Source organism: Eurytemora carolleeae, unplaced genomic scaffold (genome assembly GCF_000591075.1).
Source record: "Eurytemora carolleeae unplaced genomic scaffold, Eaff_2.0 scaffold105, whole genome shotgun sequence".
Lineage (NCBI taxonomy): Eukaryota > Metazoa > Arthropoda > Copepoda > Calanoida > Temoridae > Eurytemora > Eurytemora carolleeae.
The window spans coordinates 366,268-385,175 of record NW_019396058.1 but is presented as its reverse complement, the minus strand read 5'-3'; the positions used below and the strand labels follow the sequence as shown (position 1 = coordinate 385,175).

Below are 18,908 nucleotides of genomic sequence, written 5' to 3'. Positions count from 1 at the left end.
AGTGTACACACACCCGGTACGTTTCTTTTGGATTCAAAAATCATTAATCAACGCAATGGTTATTAGCAGGATTTAAGTAAAATTGTACAATGATAGGTAATATTTGGCCTTATCAACCTATATGGATTTATGTGGGACACCCTGTGTGTCCTACTACTTATTATATTTCTACTTATGTAGGAATTTCTTATATCAAAATATTTACATCGTTGACCTTTATGTGAGGCCATCAAAATTTGACCTTGATGGTGAGGTCATCTACGGTTAGAATATGTTTCCCAAAAAAAATATACAAGCAACATTTTATTGCTGATTTGCAAAACATACATGGCGTCTCAGTTAACATGAAATGAATAGTTCATAAAATGATATTGATATTAATTGAATTGTGTAAGATGTCTCAATCTTCTTTGTTGCAATTGCAAAATATTTGTTGAATAGAATCTCTGAATTTACATTAGACAGGTTTATTTGATCTCATAAGTATTTTAAATCCTCTTTTATTAGGAGCAGAAAGAATATTTTTTAGCTGGGTAGCAGAAATAATACTCAAAATTAAAATTAATTCATTAAAGTTGAACAACTATCTCCTTATTTAGGTTAGAAAAAGGGTAAAAACATAACAATAAATTTTAATTTTTTAACAAATCATTTCGAGTTACAAATATTAGTTTATAACAGGTTTAAATATAATTATAGCATATCGAATTTTCAATCTAAGCTTAAATGTGGAAATAGACTAGCCCCCTAGGATACAAGATATCATTTAAATCTTGGGTTGGTTATCTCTCGAGCTCTAAACCTTGGAGTATGGTTATCTCTAAAGCTCAGTCTAAACCTTGGAGTATAGACACTAATCCTCAATCTCTGATGTATCCATCCTCTCTGTATTCTCACGATTGAGAAATCCCTTAACTGTTAACCTCAATCCTAGAGTCCTAAATAATAAAAACTGCTCTGAGCTGAAAACTTTAGAATTGTGGATATTGGGATTAATGCTTGATCCACTCTTTTTCTTAATCTCAAGATAAAATAATGCTTGTTCTCCTCTTGTTTTTAATCTCCAGATTACTTAACCCGTCGGAATTATGGATATTTCATTCTTAAGTTTTCAGCTCAGATATAAGGACCTGGTACAAAAGCTGAACTCGTATCGAGATATTTGACTAGAATCATGAGCCAATTTTATCTAATCAACCAGAGAAAGAAATAACAAACTTAATCTAAAACAATAGTTTTACTATCTAAATATATAAACTGTGCTTGTCTGTCTGTCTTAAATCTTAAATTTTTAAAATCAAAGAGAAGATGCTCACAGATTAAGCCACAAAATAAACACTTGAATAGAAGTCTAGTATTACTATATTAGTACTCATTTATGTCCTACTGCATATGTTGTAGTACACCGATACCTACCGAATGTTGTAGTCCACCAATACCTACTGTATGTTGTAATCAACCAATACCTACCGAATGTTGTTGTCCACCAATACCTACGGAATTTTGTAAATACCTGCTTAATGTTGTAGTTCACCAATATCTACCGAATGTTGTAGTTCACCAATACCTACCGAATGTTGTAGTAAACGGAAACCTACCGAATGACTGAGTATATATGGAAGGATGAATCTTTAGCCCAATCATCCTCCACTCCCTCCCTCACTTCAACCATCTCCCTGGAGATAGAGCCCCAGACTGCGTTGAAGAATGGTTTCCGGGCAGAGCTGGGTAGTAAAGGGATCAATTCATCCAATCTAACAAATAGATGGCATTAATGAATTTAATATAAGATTGTAAATCATTAGTTTATCCAATCTAACGATTAAACATAATTAGTTCATTAAAACTGACAATCAGTTATTATTTGTCCAATCTAATAATTAGAGACTATAAGTTAATGAAATATAACAATAAGACATAATTATTAAATTAGTACAGTCATTATAATAATTAGATATCATCAGTTCGTTCAATTAAATATAATTTCTTTATCCAATCCAATAATTAGATACTATCAGTTCATTCAATCCAACAAAAAGAAACTATAAATTCATCCAATCTAACAATTAGATACTATCAGTTCATCCAACCCAACAATCAGATCCTATCAGTTCATCCAATCCAACAATAAGATATCGTCAGTTCATCCAATGATATGCAATACAATACAATACAACACACAACACACAACACACAACACACAGCACACAGCGCACAGCACAACACAACACATCAGTCCATCCAATCCAACATTAAGATACTATCAGTTCATCCAATCCAACAGTTAGATATCACAAGTTCATCTAATTCAATAATTTACTATTAAAACGAAAAGTTGACATCAAAAGGAAAGTTTGTTGACACTTTTTGCCCAAAACTTTAGTAATTTTTCCCAGTTAGGCGAATATACCCTTAAAAAATTACTTATACGGGAAAAAATTATTATCAAAAATACACAACTCTGCAACTTTGTTGTTACTACTGAACCTGATGTAGATGAGCTCCATAGATCTCCTAAACCTAGATTGCATTAGGAAGAGACCAAGAAGAACATCTCCAACCAGGTTGAAGGATTCTCTGTATATCAGGGTATATAATATAATCAACTCCGGTTCATTTGAATAACAGACCGACTTTTAAGCAGAGCTAGAGGAAATATAAAACAATCGTTCTTAGATAAAATTATATTATGATAACGAATTTAGTTGGAGAAATTGAATGCGACTAAAACTATTTTAGTATTGTCACTTAACTCCTGTTTATTGTGACATCCATTATGATTATTTAGTATGAACTGCTCAGACTCACACTTGGTCGAGTAAAAGTTAGTTTTGTTGTCTTCTTAGAAACATACAAAACAAAATCTGATATTAAAATAATAATTTTAAAAATCATGAGTATACCCATATTTATAGGTTACTGAATTGGAGGTTTAAAAGATTATCAACACAACACAAAAGAACAGTACATACAGGGTCACCTAGGAATAATGAAAGTTGAACGCCGACAGCCTCAAACTCTCATATATATCAATTTTAAGGTTGAATTTTGCCTTGGAAAGTTTTTAATGATTTAACAAAAAATGTAGAAATTTTAAGTAGCAAGGAGTAGATTCTAAAAGAAAATATTAAATAAATTTTATGCAGTCAACTCATCCTGTGTGGGTAACCCTGTTCATGTTATGAGGGTCAATTTTTGATATATATTTTATACCACCCTGGTGATAGGTGGGTCCATCCTGTTACATTGTACTGCCTGGTTCACTAAGTACGCCAGGTACTGCCTGAAACCAGAACAAAAAAAAATAAAAATTGATTTTCCAAGTTTTGAAGTTAAGGATAAATAATTGATATTTTGTCTGAAAGAAAATATCAGTTATCAGAATCATACAAGTTTATCAAAAGTAAAAAACCATTGGGGTTTAAATAAATACAAAAAGGAGGATAGTGAAGAAAAAGGAGATGAAGTATAAAAGTAGATAATTTAGGATTGTTCAAAGAGCGAGGTGATCGAGCAATTACAAGGAGGAAAAAACAAGAATGTAAAGGAATTGGAGTATTTGCCATAAACTCTGATTATCTAATCAAATAATTTAAGTTTGAAATATCGAAGGTGAACCATCAGGTTGCGAAGATACAGGGACAGAATATTTGATTTTGTGGCAAAAAAAAAACAATTTATTTTTTCCAGAATGGTTGGGTAAAAGATTTGTCTTAATCATCATACGACGCGATGGAGCAACGTTGTAAATCTATAAATGGGTTGTCATTACGTGAACTCTGACCATGGTAAACTAGGAGTTCTGGTTCCCCAATGATTCTTAACTTTAATCCCCCTTTTCACTTTTTATGTGAAATTTCATTTTTTTCTGTTATATACTTTTTTTGTTGGGCTATGTTTTTCTAATATTCAAATAAAAATGATTTTTAACGGATTTTGGAAATGAGATCAAAATAAGATGGAAAATATTCCGATACAAACTGGATGCACTTCGATATTTAGTTAGTTTTAAGCATATTTGAGTGGATGGTAGAACGAGTAGAACCCACCTTGTGATCCTAGGACCTGAGAGGATAAGAAAACTAGCTTTATTCTCCGGTAACCAAGGTTGGGGAGTTCGGAATACCACAGAGAGAACCTTCATCAGACAATTATCTGAACCTAAACAAAGTCTTACTTTTATTTAAAAACTTATTAAAAAATCTAAAATTATTTTTGTTCCCTATTTATGTTTTAAATATTTTATGACATATGATCACCATATTATACCTTGATATCCACCTAATCTCTCCAGATTAAGAATAATTTTGATAATCTCCTGATATCTATACTATATAGTATACCTTGATATCCACCTAATCTCTCCAGATTAAGAATAATTTTGACGAGCTCCTGATATCTATAGTTCGCCACCTTGACACAAGCCGGAACTGCTTCCATATTATCCTAAATAGGTTTGGATGACATTTAAACAAAAAATGCCATCAACAGTTCACAACAACATAAGAGATGTGTAACTTATAAAATGAAACAAATCTTAATTATTATCTTGCTTTTCTTTGCTGCCTAAGCCCTAAAAATACAGTCTTGAAATAGTGGTAGGATTAAGGTTTGAAAAAATCATGAAATATAAACCTTATTGTCCACCTACCTTCCATTGTATTCCCTCCAACCATCTTGCTTCCTTGAGAGGAGCAGAGGCGAGGCAGAGCAGTTTCCCAACCTTCTCCGACTCACGGAATGGGACGAATATACGAACCATGGCCAGCAACCAGGAGAGCCTAGACAGGGTCTTTAATCTCAACCAATATTCTAACTTTTTTCCGACAATATTCTCAGATTAAACTTTAGAAAAACAATAAAAACAGAGAGGCCAAGAAAAATGCAATGTAACATATGATGGAAACCAATAGCGGTGGAATAATAAGTGTTTTCTGTGATTTTAATCAACATGATATAAAGTTGACCGTACGGAATTTATTCAGGCTTTTTTATATACGTTCCCTGCAACTGTAAACTGTTACTTTTTTCAAAACTTAATCACACACAATAAAAAGATGATGTTCGATGCAGAACTCCATATTTAACCTTTTTCTTTTGTATTAATATTTTTTAGGTCGTCATTGAAGTCCTATACTAATTGTAGGTATTGTTATCCTGTATATGCCGCATATCTTTACGTAATGCAAAGGCTTGAAGCAATAATTTTTCATGACCTCAAAATAATAATATTTCTTGCAGACTACATGCACTGTCAGTTAGCAGAAAATTGACGTCTAGTATATTATAATTAAAGATTACATAGAATAAAACCTTTTTTTACAAAATCTTTAAAGTTGCACCTTTGCACTTATGAAAATAATATGTATTATATTAATCCCTAGATTTATTTTATCAACAAATCAAGAGTTTAAAATGATTTATAAGTTTTGTCTAGTTTCTAAACCTGTTTTCCTTCTCCACATCGACGAAGAATGCCCTGAGGAAGTTCCTGACTGTGATCTCCAGGATAGGGTTGGAACCGAAAATGTACTCCTCCTGGGGATCCAAACTATTAGGAGGATTAAAGTGCTTAGGATCCAGCTTGATCCGGATCCATCTTTAAAAAACCGCTGGCCAAAAAAATGGCAACGTCTTCTAAAGATTTTTCAAAAATTAAAAAAAATTAGGGTCACGAAAAAATTTGTTTGTTAATACAGTTGGGTTCAGAACTAAGAAATAGGAAGACAACATGTAAGCAATACTGTGTTTGTTTGATGATAAAAAGCAAAAGTGATATAGGTCTCTGTAGTATACAGTGAAACCCTTAATAACGAATACATCGGAAGAATTTATCAAATGTCGTCTTGACAACTTTTCAATGAGTTTTATACTATATTACGTAAATTTCAGTATTTGCGAAAATAAATAAATATCCATGAATATGCGGGAACAGTTTTAACGAGTTCCATATAATCATTTAATTAAAAAACTAAATATCTGCAACCTTCCATTATCAGAAAGTGAAGAATACGACATTTGATGAATTCTTTCGATGTATTCGTTATTAAGGGTTTCACTGTATGTATACTGTAATTTTCTTTTTTATGTTCATATTTGGATAATTTATCCTTCAGGAATTTTCGACACATTTTAAAACGACGTGAATATGTTAGAGACAACAAGTTTGTTCCTGGAGTAAGGATTGAATCTCTGCCATATTGTGAGATGAAATCATCCTAGCCGCAGCTTCACTTTCATCTGATCTCCAGCCCTACAATACAATATTTAAATACAGGCTTTTGGGGTGCTTCACGCCAATATTCTTTTTCAACTTTTAATTGTGGCTTTATCTGTGAGCATCTTCTCTTTGTACAGTAATAAAAAAAAGTTTGCGGATTTCATAATATTTTTTCGCGCTTTTTTAAAATTCTAAAAATAAAATACTTTCAAACACAAATTTTTGAAATTTTGATAATTCATGAACCACACAAAATTTGGACCCAATCGGTTCAGCCGTTTATTGGATACAAACAGACAGACAGACAAGCAAAGTACATATATAAAACTTTAACTATTAAAACATAAAACTAAATATGTTTCATCAAAATAGTTTTTACCCATTCAAAACATTATCGGAATGATTTAAACATCAATCAATAAACTGTAACCAACTTGATTGAGAAAATATAGATTACTAGACTTTTAGGGCGCTTCGTACCCATATTCTATTCCAACTTTTAACTGTAGCTTTATCTGTGAGCATCTTCTCTTTGTAAAGTATAATAAAAAAAAGTTTGCGGATTTCATAATATTTTTTCGCGCATTTAAAAAATTCTAAAAATAAAAACTTTTGAACACAAATTTTTAAAATTTTGATAATTCATAAACCTTCCCTGGGGTCACGTGAGGTCCCACACAAAATTTGGACCCAATCGGTTCAGCCGTTTATTGGATAGAAACAGACAGACAGACAGACAGACCGACATACAGACAGACGATCAAAGTATATATATATAGATTTTCCCGGCCCACACCCTAAACTTAGTTTAAGGTGCGTACTGCAGTGATATGCAGTACTCAGGCCGAATGAATATTGAGTTTTAGTAGATTGTTCTCAGGATACAGTATTCACTATCTCCCCCAATTCATTTCAGTTTATTTTTGAAAATTAATGTCATCTTAGGATATTTAGATTATCTTTTTAAAAGTCCATCACTCCAGAAAGTTAATTTTAAAATTATAGTGCGATAATAAAGCAGTGATATTGTACCCCGGTGAATGAATGTAAGATAAAAAGGCAGTTACATTGTACCCTGCTGGTCAGTTGCCTGACTGCTTTCAAGCAGAGCGGACCTATCCTAAGTGGTCCCAGAATTACAGCTGGAGAAGCGCTGAGTTTAGTTTCGCATCTTGTATCCTACAGGGGAAGCAAGAATTGTACATAGATTAAAACAAAACTTCATCTTCAGCTTGGTGAACTAAAAGAAGGAGTTTAACGCCTCGTGGGTATACAAGCTATGCAAAACGATATTGGTATTTTACTCGACAAGATGAAGATTCCTCTCAAGAGAGCTTTCAGGGCTCACAACTCCCCATTTTGCATAAGGGGCGCAGTTATGGGTTTCCTTAATCCCTTAAATGGGAAACAGTATAAAATGAAGGAACACAGGGAGCAATCCCTTATACCCTTCTTCCTACAAACTTCCTTATCTCTCTCCTACCTGCTCCACAACTTGATGTCAAAAAAGAACTATTTGGAAAGGCCTTACTGTGTAAAAACAGAAACAAGAAGCAAGAAGAAAAAAGAAATTTAACAGAAAATAATAGAAGGGAAATCTCTTGACAGTAGCGATGGGGACTTAAAACAAGATAAAATAAGAAAGAAGAAGAAAACTTTAAACAGGAAAATTAGAAGGGGATTTTTTTCACCAATAGCAAATGAAGACAAATACACAGAATGACAGACTTCCCATCCCCCNTCTGTCCTACTCAAAATAAAATACTGGAAAATGTGTAGCCCGCACCAACCCCCCCTTCCCGCCTCCTAGAAATATCATGGAAAGTGTGTAGAACAGCAGCTTACACAGGCTAAATGTGTTACAGCTTACTCAAGCAAAATAGAAAACAAAACAAGGGGAGAGGGTAGTGACCTTGCTCCCCTGAGAATAGGTCTGAGATACAGGTTGGAAAAATAATTCTTTCTCTTGCAATGGCTAGCTGCATGATCATCCAGAAAATTCATTTATTCTTATTTTCAAAATTAGCTGCAGTATTATTGAAGGATGGACAAGGAATGGACAATCGAGAAGAATGAAAAACAAGAAAAGTCTCAAAATGTTTCCATTGATATCATATAGAAATTTTAAAATATTGTAAAATTTAATAAAATAAAAAAATTATTATAGTTAAAAAGTTTTATTGTACACTGGTGAATGAATGGAAGATAATAAAGCAGTTATATTGTACCCTGGTGTATTAATGTAAGATAATAAAGCAGTTACATTATACCCTGGTGTATGAATGGAAGATAATAAAGCAGTTATATTGTACCCTGGTGAATGAATGGAAGATAATAAAGAAGTTATATTGTACCCTGGTAAATGAATGTAAGAAAATAAAGCAGTTATATTGTACCCTGGTGAATGAATGGAAGATAATAAAGCAGTTATATTGTACCCTGGTGAATAAATGGAAGATAATAAAGCAGTTATATTGTACCCTGGTGAATGAATGGATGATAATAAAGAAGTTATATTGTACTCTGGTGATTGAATGTAAGAAAATAAAGCAGTTATATTATACACTGGTGAATGAATGGAAGATAATAAAGCAGTTATATTGTACCCTGGTGATTGAATGGAAGATAATAGAGCAGTTATATTGTACCCTGGTGAATGAATGGAAGATAATAAGGCAGTTATATTGTACCCTGGTGAATGAATGAAATATACTAATGCATTTATATTGTACCCTAGTGAATGAATGGAAGTAGATACCAAACCCTGTCATCAGTTCCTTGTTAGACCCAGATGCCACAATCAGACTTATCCTGCACAGTCAACGTCATTTAATAATAAAATAATGATAAATTAATTTTTAAGATTAAATTCTATTTTTTTTAAATAATTGCATATGCTCAGCAATCGTATTTATATTTTTGACCTCAATTTTTTTAATAGATTATCCTCCAATTTTCACAGAAATTTGTTTAATTAAATTAAGTGAGCCTCTATTAACCCTAAATAGTCCGGCCATTTATTCCTGATTTGGAGTGGATACGAAACGCCCAAGAACAAAATGTCCAATAACAAAACACCCAAAACATAACACCCAAAAACAAAACACCCAAGATTTCAAAATGTCCAAAGTTACAAAATGTCCAAACTTACAAAATATCCAAAGTTACAAAATACACAAAGTTACAAAATGTCCAGAGATAAAAAATGTCCAAAGTTACAAAATGTCAAACCGTCCAGAATTAAAAAATGTTTAAAATTTTCTAAAAATGTCAAAATAATAAAATGTTTAATTACAACTTAAAAACTGGTATTTTTATTTTCAAACAAAAAAGATTAAAAATCCCTATTACTAAGATATTAAGATACAAGATATTTAGTATGCAAGTTACTAAGATTTTATAACCTTGGACATTTTGTAATTTTTGACATTCTGTAATTTTGGACATTTTGTTACTTTGAACATTTTGTAACTTTGGACATATTGTAACTTTGGACATTTTGTAAATTTGGGCTTTTTGTTATCTTGGATGTTTTTGTTATTTGGGTGTTTTGTTTTTGGACGATTTGTAACATTGGGTATTTTGTTTTGTTTTTGGGTGATGTGTAATATGGGTGTTTTGTTATTGGACTTTTTGTTATTGGACATTTTGCTTTTGGGCGTTTTGTATCCACTCCCCTGATTTAATCTACTGCTAAATTATTTTCTGCTCTCTTTATAAGAAACATTACTTATACCTTCTTAAAGGGACCGTTCACTTATTTGGGTAATTTCAGAGTAAACTAAACAGCCTATTCGCTGTTGATTCGTAATAGTCTTACTTTTCAAAGACAACTGTGGCCGGAGAAAAAGCCAATTTTTTATTCAGAATTTGATCGGAAAGGGACGGTCCCTCTCTATAAGTGAACGGTCCCTTTAAGAATCAAAAATAATTATTTGGACACATTCTTTAGTATGCAATAGGAATTGTGTAAGTACAGAACGACCATAAGGCTTACCAATTTTAAAGTAAGTGAGGCTTGAGCTTTAATAATAAACAGTGACAAAACTTTTAAAAATATTTTTCACACATAATGACTGAAAAAAAATAATCATTCTAACATTTAAAGATCATTTTTTAAGTTCAATAGAGTAAAAGAAAATCCTGGAGACTGAGATTATCAGCATATTTTATACCTGTGCATTACACTGTATGCTAGAGATAGACGAATAGAAGTTGGTTTCACCATACTAACCCTCTTAATCATCAATCCCAAGCTCCTACCAGTTTCAAGATTTAAATTTTAGAAAAGTTGGACAAAATTCAAAACTAAGATGAAGATTTGATACTTTTTTACAAATAAGTTTTTTTTTCAGAGGGCCGGGGCACGAGCAATACTCTATGGTTTTAAATTCAAATGTTAACAAAGAACCATAATATCTTGCTGTTTATTTTACAGAAATAAGTTATAATTCCGTTTAAAATGTGTATTTATTTCTTCATAATGTTCTTAAAGAATGCGATCTTTTGTGTGTCAATTATGTCTTGATTCTTAAGTAGCGACATTAAAGCTGAGATAATAAAAGTGCGAGTTGACAAAAGGAATTCAGTCTTTGTAACAAACTCTGATTATCTAATACCTATATTTTTTCCACCTGATGGTGTAAAATTTGATATTTCAAACTTGGATTTTTTCATCTAACAGAATTAAACAGTACTAAACTAATTTTGTTTAGAAACTTTTAACTAGAACCTTTGTAACGAATGTGAAATTACAAAACACAAAGTTAATGTTGTAAAAAGACTATAGCGAACAGTGACCAATAAATTTATAGTGTAAAATGCGTCTTATAAATAATTGTTGAGTAAAAATGCTTAATTTCGTGTGATACAAATAAGCGAAGGTGTTAGAGTGAATTTCAGAAACAAAATTCGTTAGAAAATTATCGTAAGCCGCCCCTGGGACGAGATGAGGATTGAGGAAGAAAAGTAATGTTTTCAATAGGGATATTGTTAATCTATAATGTTCCTATAGTTTGATGCCAGGTTGCTAGAATTCATCGTATAAACACGTTGACTGCCTCGAATAATATACTTAGTCTTCTCCTCCTCTATTCCTAAATGGATACAGCTGGGGAACAACATAGAGGACACACTATCCTGCTCCAAGAACTCAATAACAGTATCTGCTAAACTCTTAGAGACCAGACCGAGGTTACCCAAGGTAGTGAGGTCAAGTCTTGAATAGATCTTGGTCAACACGTTTAACGGCAAGCAGGCTAGAGAGGTTGAGGTCGTTGTGACGTGGTTGGGTGGATCGATAACCGTACTCGAGATTTGAGTTTGATTAAGATCTGAGAGTAATGATCTCCTGGAACGTAAATTCGGCCGAAAGATTCGAGATGAATGTCCTAAACGACTCATTGTAATCTAATCTATAAAATATTAATAGAAAATGTGCAAGAGGAAAAATCTTATACAAACCGATCCAATTATACTTTCCCATGCACAATTACCATACTGACAAAATTTAGACATGTTTTTTTCGAATCAACAAATTGTTAACCTTAAGCAAAATGTTTAAATAGTTGAAACCAGTGCTGAAATAAAGCTAAAATCTAAATTTCTAGCTACTTTGTGACTAAAATATGGCCAAAACATACTTGGAAAACTCTTGTCGTCTCGTTTAGACAATATTCAAAATTGTGACAGTCTCTTAAAGGCGTATATCAGCGATACATAACAGTTTGACAGGTTGGAATTGTACATTATCTATTTATTACATACAAGGATTTTAACAAGAATAAACGACTATTAACAGCTAGATATACTAATATTATTACATATTACATATTATAATTTTATCCGAAATCTAATAATTTTACATATACATTTTAAAGGTCTTAAAACAAAAGATACAATTTCATTACAAGTTCATCAACCTAATTTTTAACCGTCTAAAAAAATTACTGTTCCACTGAAAATTTCCAAAATACGCCAAAATTTAATATTGCATTCCACGTCCACCGCAATTGCTTGATGTTACAGTGTTTGAAGCTTAATATCTGTTCTGAGCCAACAGATGCTTCAATTCCTCCCAGAGCGGAGCCAGATCTTCAGAGGTTGAATTCTTTTCATGCTCTCTCGCAAACCTTACAAATAATACGTTTGTTTATTCAAACTGAATCATGAAGTAAATTATTTCAATTTTCTAGCTGCGGATATAATTCAGGGGGGCTGGATCTTAGCTACCTGCGCGTGTATATTAGCCTGAGTGTACACTAAGGACAGTTTACTGATGAAGGATATTAACAGATTATGGCCTATTCATACAGTACAAACATCAAATATGAGTCCAATTTTTAGAGATTTCTGTAACCCTAGAGTAAACACTAGAGTATATTTACTCTAGAGTTAACTGCTACCCTGGGTAGAAATTGTCTTCGGTTTCTTGAACAGGATTCTACCCTGGGTAAATATATAAAACTTGCTTACTGCGCACGTGTATAAAATGACGTCAACAAATAAGTGCTGGGTTCAAAAGTCGTCGTTGCTTATTAGACTTGAAATAAAGTAAAAAAGAAATAAAAAAATTTAAAAATTTAATGAAAGCAAACAGTAATAATAATAGAAAATCATGGTTATTTTAAATTCATCAGAACGAATATAATATAAACTTTTTTTTATGCATCAATTCTGTTAAAGAACTGATGGATGGACATTTTGAAATATTCTCTTCTTAATGTCTAAATTTTAATTTTTCTAGGTATATTATTTTTTTATATTCGTATCGTGAATATAATTTTCGCTTTTCTGAACTATGCAATTTTCTTATATTATTTTCTGGTCTCTATTAGCGCATTCTACCCTGGTTAAATCTAATACCCCTGAGTTTGCTCTTCCCTTGGGTAATTTTACTCTAGAGTCTATCGTAACCCATGGTATTTTAGGTCGACAAAATCGGAACATAGGGTAACTCTAGAGTAAATTCCAATTTACCCGGGGTAGTACCCAGGGTAACTCGACTAAGAAATTGGCCTATGCAGTACGCTTTTGAAGTACAAGTATATGGGGAGGTTTTGTATCTTAAATTTTATTCAGTTTTCTCAGAACCGTTAATTAGCGATGAAAACTCGCAGATTTGGCTGTACCTACAACAAATTGACTCTTATCGGATTAGCGTACATCATCACTCATTTATAATATAACCTCGCTGATATAATTGCTCAATACTAAATTACTCGATCTATGTATAAATAACCAAAGACAGAAGGAGGTCTTAACAGTCAAGTTCGAGCATTTCTTGAGTAGTTTACGTTTCTACCAGTGATATTTCGAGCAATAATATCTGCACTCCGCATTTACTCAGTACATCCACAAAATTATTGCTGGTCAGTGATCAGGGAGTAAGGAATAGAAGGGAGATATAACTGACGCGGTTCGCCCTACCATATGATTATACATGCTTTACAGACGAAGTACTCCATTTGAAAAAGTTTTTTTTAAAGGTCGTCTTATAATTTTTTAAATTAAATGTAGTTACTTTACCATAATAAATAAAAACAATCTTATTTAATATAAAAAAACGTTTGTATTGCTAATAATTTTGCATCTTAAAAAATGAATTTATTTGGCGATGTTCAGCATACTTTTTTCCCTGTTAAATGTATTAAATGACCTTTTCTGAATACATGTACGCGGTAATTGTGCATAAGACGACATTTAAATATTTCTTATTTAAATGGAGTACTTCGTCTGTAAAGCATGTATAATCATATGGTAGGGCGAACCGCGTCAGTTATATCTCCCTTCTATTCCTTACTCCCTGTCAGTGATCAAAAGAAATATTTGAAGATTTAGGTCAACGAGGTTATAGTTTATAGAGTGATGATGTACGCTAATCTTTTACTAATTGTATATGGCCATAAACTATACCGAGAGAGTACTGCAGATTTGTTTATCAGAAGTTAATTCTGGCCTAACCTATAGCAAGGAGAATTGAATAGAAGGAGTGGGCGATAGGGTTTCCGTACACTTTGCTGTGACGTTTTTGGACTGCTGAAGAACTAGTTTTTGCGTAACACAATAACAAAGGCAGCCGATCTAATGTAAACAAACATGAGTTAGTATACGGTGAATCTTCATCTAACGCACCAGAGATGCCAGATGTCTGTTTATCATTTTTGTTATTGTTTACAATCTTTATTATTGTTGTTACGCAAAAACTAATTCTTCAGCAGTCTAAAAACGTCACAGGAAAGTGTACGGAAACCCTATTGCCCCCTCCTTCTATTCAATTCTCCTTGACCTATAGTATATCAATATTAGTAAACAGTTGTAATTGTACAGTACAGCTAACTGAGCACACAGGTAGAGAACTATCCTCCCCCCTGATTTAAGGTGGATTAAAGCCAAAGAGAATAGAATATAAATTAGAGTGGAATTTACTAGAAAAAAGTGTAAAACGGCCATTTTGTTGTACTGTTTCCATACTGCAGGTGTACTTCACATATTTGCGCTATATAACCTTTTGGGCCCTGGAACATCATTTTATAGAAAATCTAAAATTAATATTAAAAGAAAACCAAATTATGAAATAGGCTGGTTTCATAATTGGCCAATGATCATTTCACATAGACTCTATGCCTTTCACTTTACAAACGATGATTTTCCGTTATAACTATAAATCAAATGATGTTTTTTATTCACCTAATTCATTTTATAAAGTTTATTTTAAATCTTTAAAAAATTCGAAATTTAAATGCTTAGTCTAATGAACATACTGTATTAATGTACTCTATTGCATATAACTTGTAAACATTTACATGCTTTGTACACTTTGAACTCCCTTTCAGGCTGAAAGGGACTGGCAAAATTCATACCGAAGGATTTTCTAAATTCCACTCTAATATATATTCTATTCTCTTTCATTAAAGCCTAACTAACCATGGATGTATTCAGTATCATAAACAAAGAAATTGAGTAGTTGCCAATAACTCGGATTTTCCAATCTATATCTGAGCAACCGAATATTGTAGAAATTATATATTTCAAACTATGAATTCTGCTATATAAAATTTTACCAAGATATAGGCATATCTTTAATTTACGTCTTGGATTTGAGTTTTTGACACAAACTCTAATTTTATTATCCCTATATCTTTACAACCTGAAGGTATAAAGTTTTGATATTTCAAACCTAGATTATTCCTTATTTGTGTCATAAAATTTTGGAAATCCCAAAATAAAGAGTTTAATGCTACACCTGGCGCACTGTAGTGCTGTGGATAAACAGAAAAGAGGCAAACTCTGATCTGTTGACGGATTAACTTGTTGAATCCTAGATCCAGAGGATAAGTCATCTCCTGATATCTTAGATCCAGAGAATAGATCAGAACCTTGATGTTTAGATCTCATCTTTCCTTTCTTCTCAGACAGTTTTATGTTAACTTCTTCCTAAAAATGACATATTGATTTTTAATCGAAAATATCTTGTTCCAGAGCAGAGATAGTAGATATAGGTTTACTCTAAAGTATGCAAAGTGAATGAACATATTATTTATTTACTTTTCAAAGGATAAGACTTCAATGACGACCTAGAACATTAAATCTTAAGATTTGAGGTTAGGTATAATGTTTACCAATTTTTAAGCGTAACTTAGACGTATTAGACCTCCCAGCTCAGGGCTAAATGTTTTATGGGTGTTATCATTTTCAGATAACTTTAATATTTATTATTTATATTTTGCTAGTACAATATTTACCAAGATTAAACTTAGTTCAGATAACTAACTATATTATTTATTATTTATATTTTGAAAGTACAATTGTTGACTTTAAAAAGTCACTATAATAAAACAAAGATATCTGAAATGGATATTTCTAACATTTATTTAAAAAACGAAAGTTTTGAAATATTTGCATAAGACAGGGTTAAAATTGGTTGGTTTAGAAATTAACAAAGGAATTAATGATGAATACTTGTGTGCACTTCATGGGAGTGTTGTATAGCTTCATGTTGGTGGAGCAGATCAACAGGAACTGGAACAACAGGGCTTATCAAAATTAGTAGGCAGAGATCAGGTATAAGCACGCCTGCTGTTAGCTGAGTATCTGTATCATCATAATGAAGGAGTCAAGAGGCTCCTTGTGTCGGAGCTGTTACTAGCCCAACTCTCCTAACCTGACTGAGGGGCTAGGATGTGTAGAGGGGTGGGGGGACGAAGGAGCGAGGGTGACATGTGGGCGGACCGGCGGAAAAAGATTAATACGTCTTGAAAATAGTCAACGGCATCTGAATCGGTAAAATCGTCTTCCTTATATTTCGAATTTGTGCTAACAACAATATTTACCAAGATTAAACTTAATTCAGATAACTATATTATTTATTATTCATATTGCTAATACAATATTTACCAAGATTAAACTTAGTTCAGATAACTATATTATTTATTATTTATATTTTGCTAGTACAATATTTACCAAGATTAATCTTAGTTCAGATAACTATACTATTTATTATTTATATTTTCCTAGTACAATATCTACCAAGATTAATCTTAGTTCAGATAACTATACTATTTATTATTTATATTTTGCTAGTACAATATTTACCAAGATTAATCTTAGTTCAGATAACTATACTATTTATTATTTATATTTTGTTTGTACAATATTTACCAAGATTAAACTAGATACTCACAAAAACAAAACAAGATTTGATTATTTTAAATACTTTTTCAAGAAAAAATGTCTTGTTTTAAAATTCAAAATTTACCTCCGAGAATTGTTCAATTATATCTTCTCTTGATCCGATATCAGCCATACTTGAGATCTCGGCTAGATCAGAGATAGGATCAGATCTTAATATCTCTGTATCTCCTTGGAACGATTGATTCCTTAGAGGTTTCCTAGCAATCCTTCCTTTTCCTCCATCATTGATCTCGTTCTTCTTCCGAATCTGACACTTCCCGCGGAACTTTGGGACCTCCCAGTCAAACCTGAGTTCCTCATTAATATCAACCGGCGAATCCTCATCATCAGAGAATATATTCCCGCTGTGTTTCTTCTTTGGTTTGCGTCCATAGGTTAATCTCTGGTATTTGAAGGGAGGAGGGGAGGAAGAAATATCATAAACACACTTTTTAGAGTTAGTTTTCTTTTTCCCTATTTAAATTTATAAATGAGTTTTATCATGCATTCTTTTAAATTTTTTAATATGAATTCTTAATTAATCACCTTCAGTTTGGATGGCGGGTTTCTGTTGCTTTTTAGCTCTTGCCTTCATATCCTTAGAACAAATCTCGGATTATAATAAATGTAATCATCATAGGAATAGGTAAGGCTTATCGTCAACATAAAAAGAGTTAAATTGTGTGGTGATTTAATTCTAATACTAATTCTCATTTTGTTCCAAAAGGTTTCCATCCTTGCAACTTCACCCTTGTATCTTAATTATAAAAAGTTTAGAATCTAAAAAGGTCCAGGGTGTCCCACGAAACTTGTCAGTAGCAAGACGACTTGAAGGTCTTCTTTGAACTTTGAAATAATTTGCGGAAGTCGGCAATTTTATATCATTTTCAAATTTTTGGTGGATTTTCTTTTCGAATTAGCACGTTTTCAAAAAAAAATATTTTCCAGGTCTTTCTTCTAATTTTGATGTTCCATAAACCTTCCATGGGGTCATATGAGGTCCCACACAACATTTGGGCCCGATCGGTTAAGCCATTTTGACGTTTATTGGATACAGGCGGACTAACGGACAAACATACACCCTGTGGAATCTGAGGATCTACTAGAAACTTTTAATGTTCAGGATTTTTGAAGATCTCAGAGAAAAGCAGATCCATGTGCTGAGTGTGAAATGTGAAACCTAGATTCGGAGAAAAAAGAAACTTGATCGACACATGAAAATTCAAACTTTCTCCTATATTTCTAAAACTTTTCATTCCTTAATTTTATATTAATTATGTTGATATTTTGATTTTATCCTTGTCAAACCATGAGAATGTAAATCATGAGTTTTTTATATAAATTATATATCTTATTTGAGAATTTGGCTTGGAAATAAATAAATTATCAAAAAGTATATAATCGTCTTTTCCAGACGAAGAATGGGTTGAATGAACCTACAGTTTTATACGAGGGTTCATCTCTTTAAAGCAACTTCCAGTTTTATATGAAAGGCCTTGAGCTAACATTTTAATTATTTGTAAAGATGTTATATAAAGGTGGTATACTAAGACTTGGCTAATTAGCAAAGTCATTAGTGGTATAGATCTAGTAACAATGTGTTTCCTCCATCCTACATTAAACCTAAAATTTACCATCTACAAAACTATATCATCATTCGACGAGTATATGAAATCTACAGGTGAATATTTGTTAATTCTTGACCAGAACCTAAAACCTTGAACATATCGAATATTTATCAGTGAAATATTATGCACATGAACTTAGTTAACTTAAAACATATGTATTCAGTATCGTTTCCATCCTGTTCATAAACTCCGTCTGATTGATCTCATACACGTACTCCACCTCGTGAGATGTTTCCTGAGGGCGTCTTCCACCTCTAAAAACCTTGTCTACACTGCTCTGGTCTTATTCCGCCTCCATGGTTCTAATTGTCTACTTGTCTGAAGCTATAAGTCCTCTTCCTTCTTCCTATGATTTCTCAAGATCGGAGAACAATCTCAAGGATGTCTTC

The 18,908-nt window shown here is 32.4% G+C and overlaps 2 protein-coding genes across 4 annotated transcripts in view; both read right to left on the bottom strand.

The window, feature by feature from the left end:
- Positions 1-290: 290 nt before the first annotated feature.
- LOC111707858 (F-box only protein 47) lies at positions 291-11,664 on the bottom strand. 2 transcript variants are annotated; one of them, XM_023481043.1, is made up of 12 exons: positions 11,229-11,664; positions 10,396-10,479; positions 8,953-9,031; positions 6,173-6,253; positions 5,447-5,538; positions 4,652-4,781; positions 4,344-4,446; positions 4,050-4,161; positions 3,218-3,283; positions 2,488-2,577; positions 1,599-1,754; positions 291-938 (listed from the first exon to the last, which is right to left on the bottom strand). In XM_023481043.1, the coding sequence occupies exons 1-12, from the start codon at positions 11,621-11,623 to the stop codon at positions 854-856; spliced, it is 1,473 nt and encodes a 490-aa protein (XP_023336811.1). In that variant the 5' UTR covers positions 11,624-11,664; the 3' UTR covers positions 291-853. The 2 variants fall into 2 exon arrangements, with proteins under 2 accessions (XP_023336811.1, XP_023336818.1); XM_023481050.1 differs by having other exon boundaries at positions 10,396-10,483; positions 11,233-11,664.
- Positions 11,634-18,908, bottom strand: part of LOC111707800 (synaptonemal complex protein 2) — a 21,323-nt gene continuing 14,048 nt past the window's right edge. Inside the window, exons 15-18 of one of the 2 annotated variants that reach the window (XM_023480961.1) lie at positions 17,438-17,489; positions 16,977-17,365; positions 15,465-15,655; positions 11,634-12,351 (exon numbers count right to left, since the gene is read on the bottom strand). In XM_023480961.1, the coding sequence (XP_023336729.1) occupies positions 12,258-12,351; positions 15,465-15,655; positions 16,977-17,365; positions 17,438-17,489 (726 nt within the window). In that variant the 3' untranslated portion in view covers positions 11,634-12,257. Of the gene's footprint in view, positions 12,352-15,464; positions 15,656-16,976; positions 17,366-17,437; positions 17,490-18,908 lie in introns of those variants that run through there. The other variant, XM_023480968.1, reaches the window with a different exon arrangement.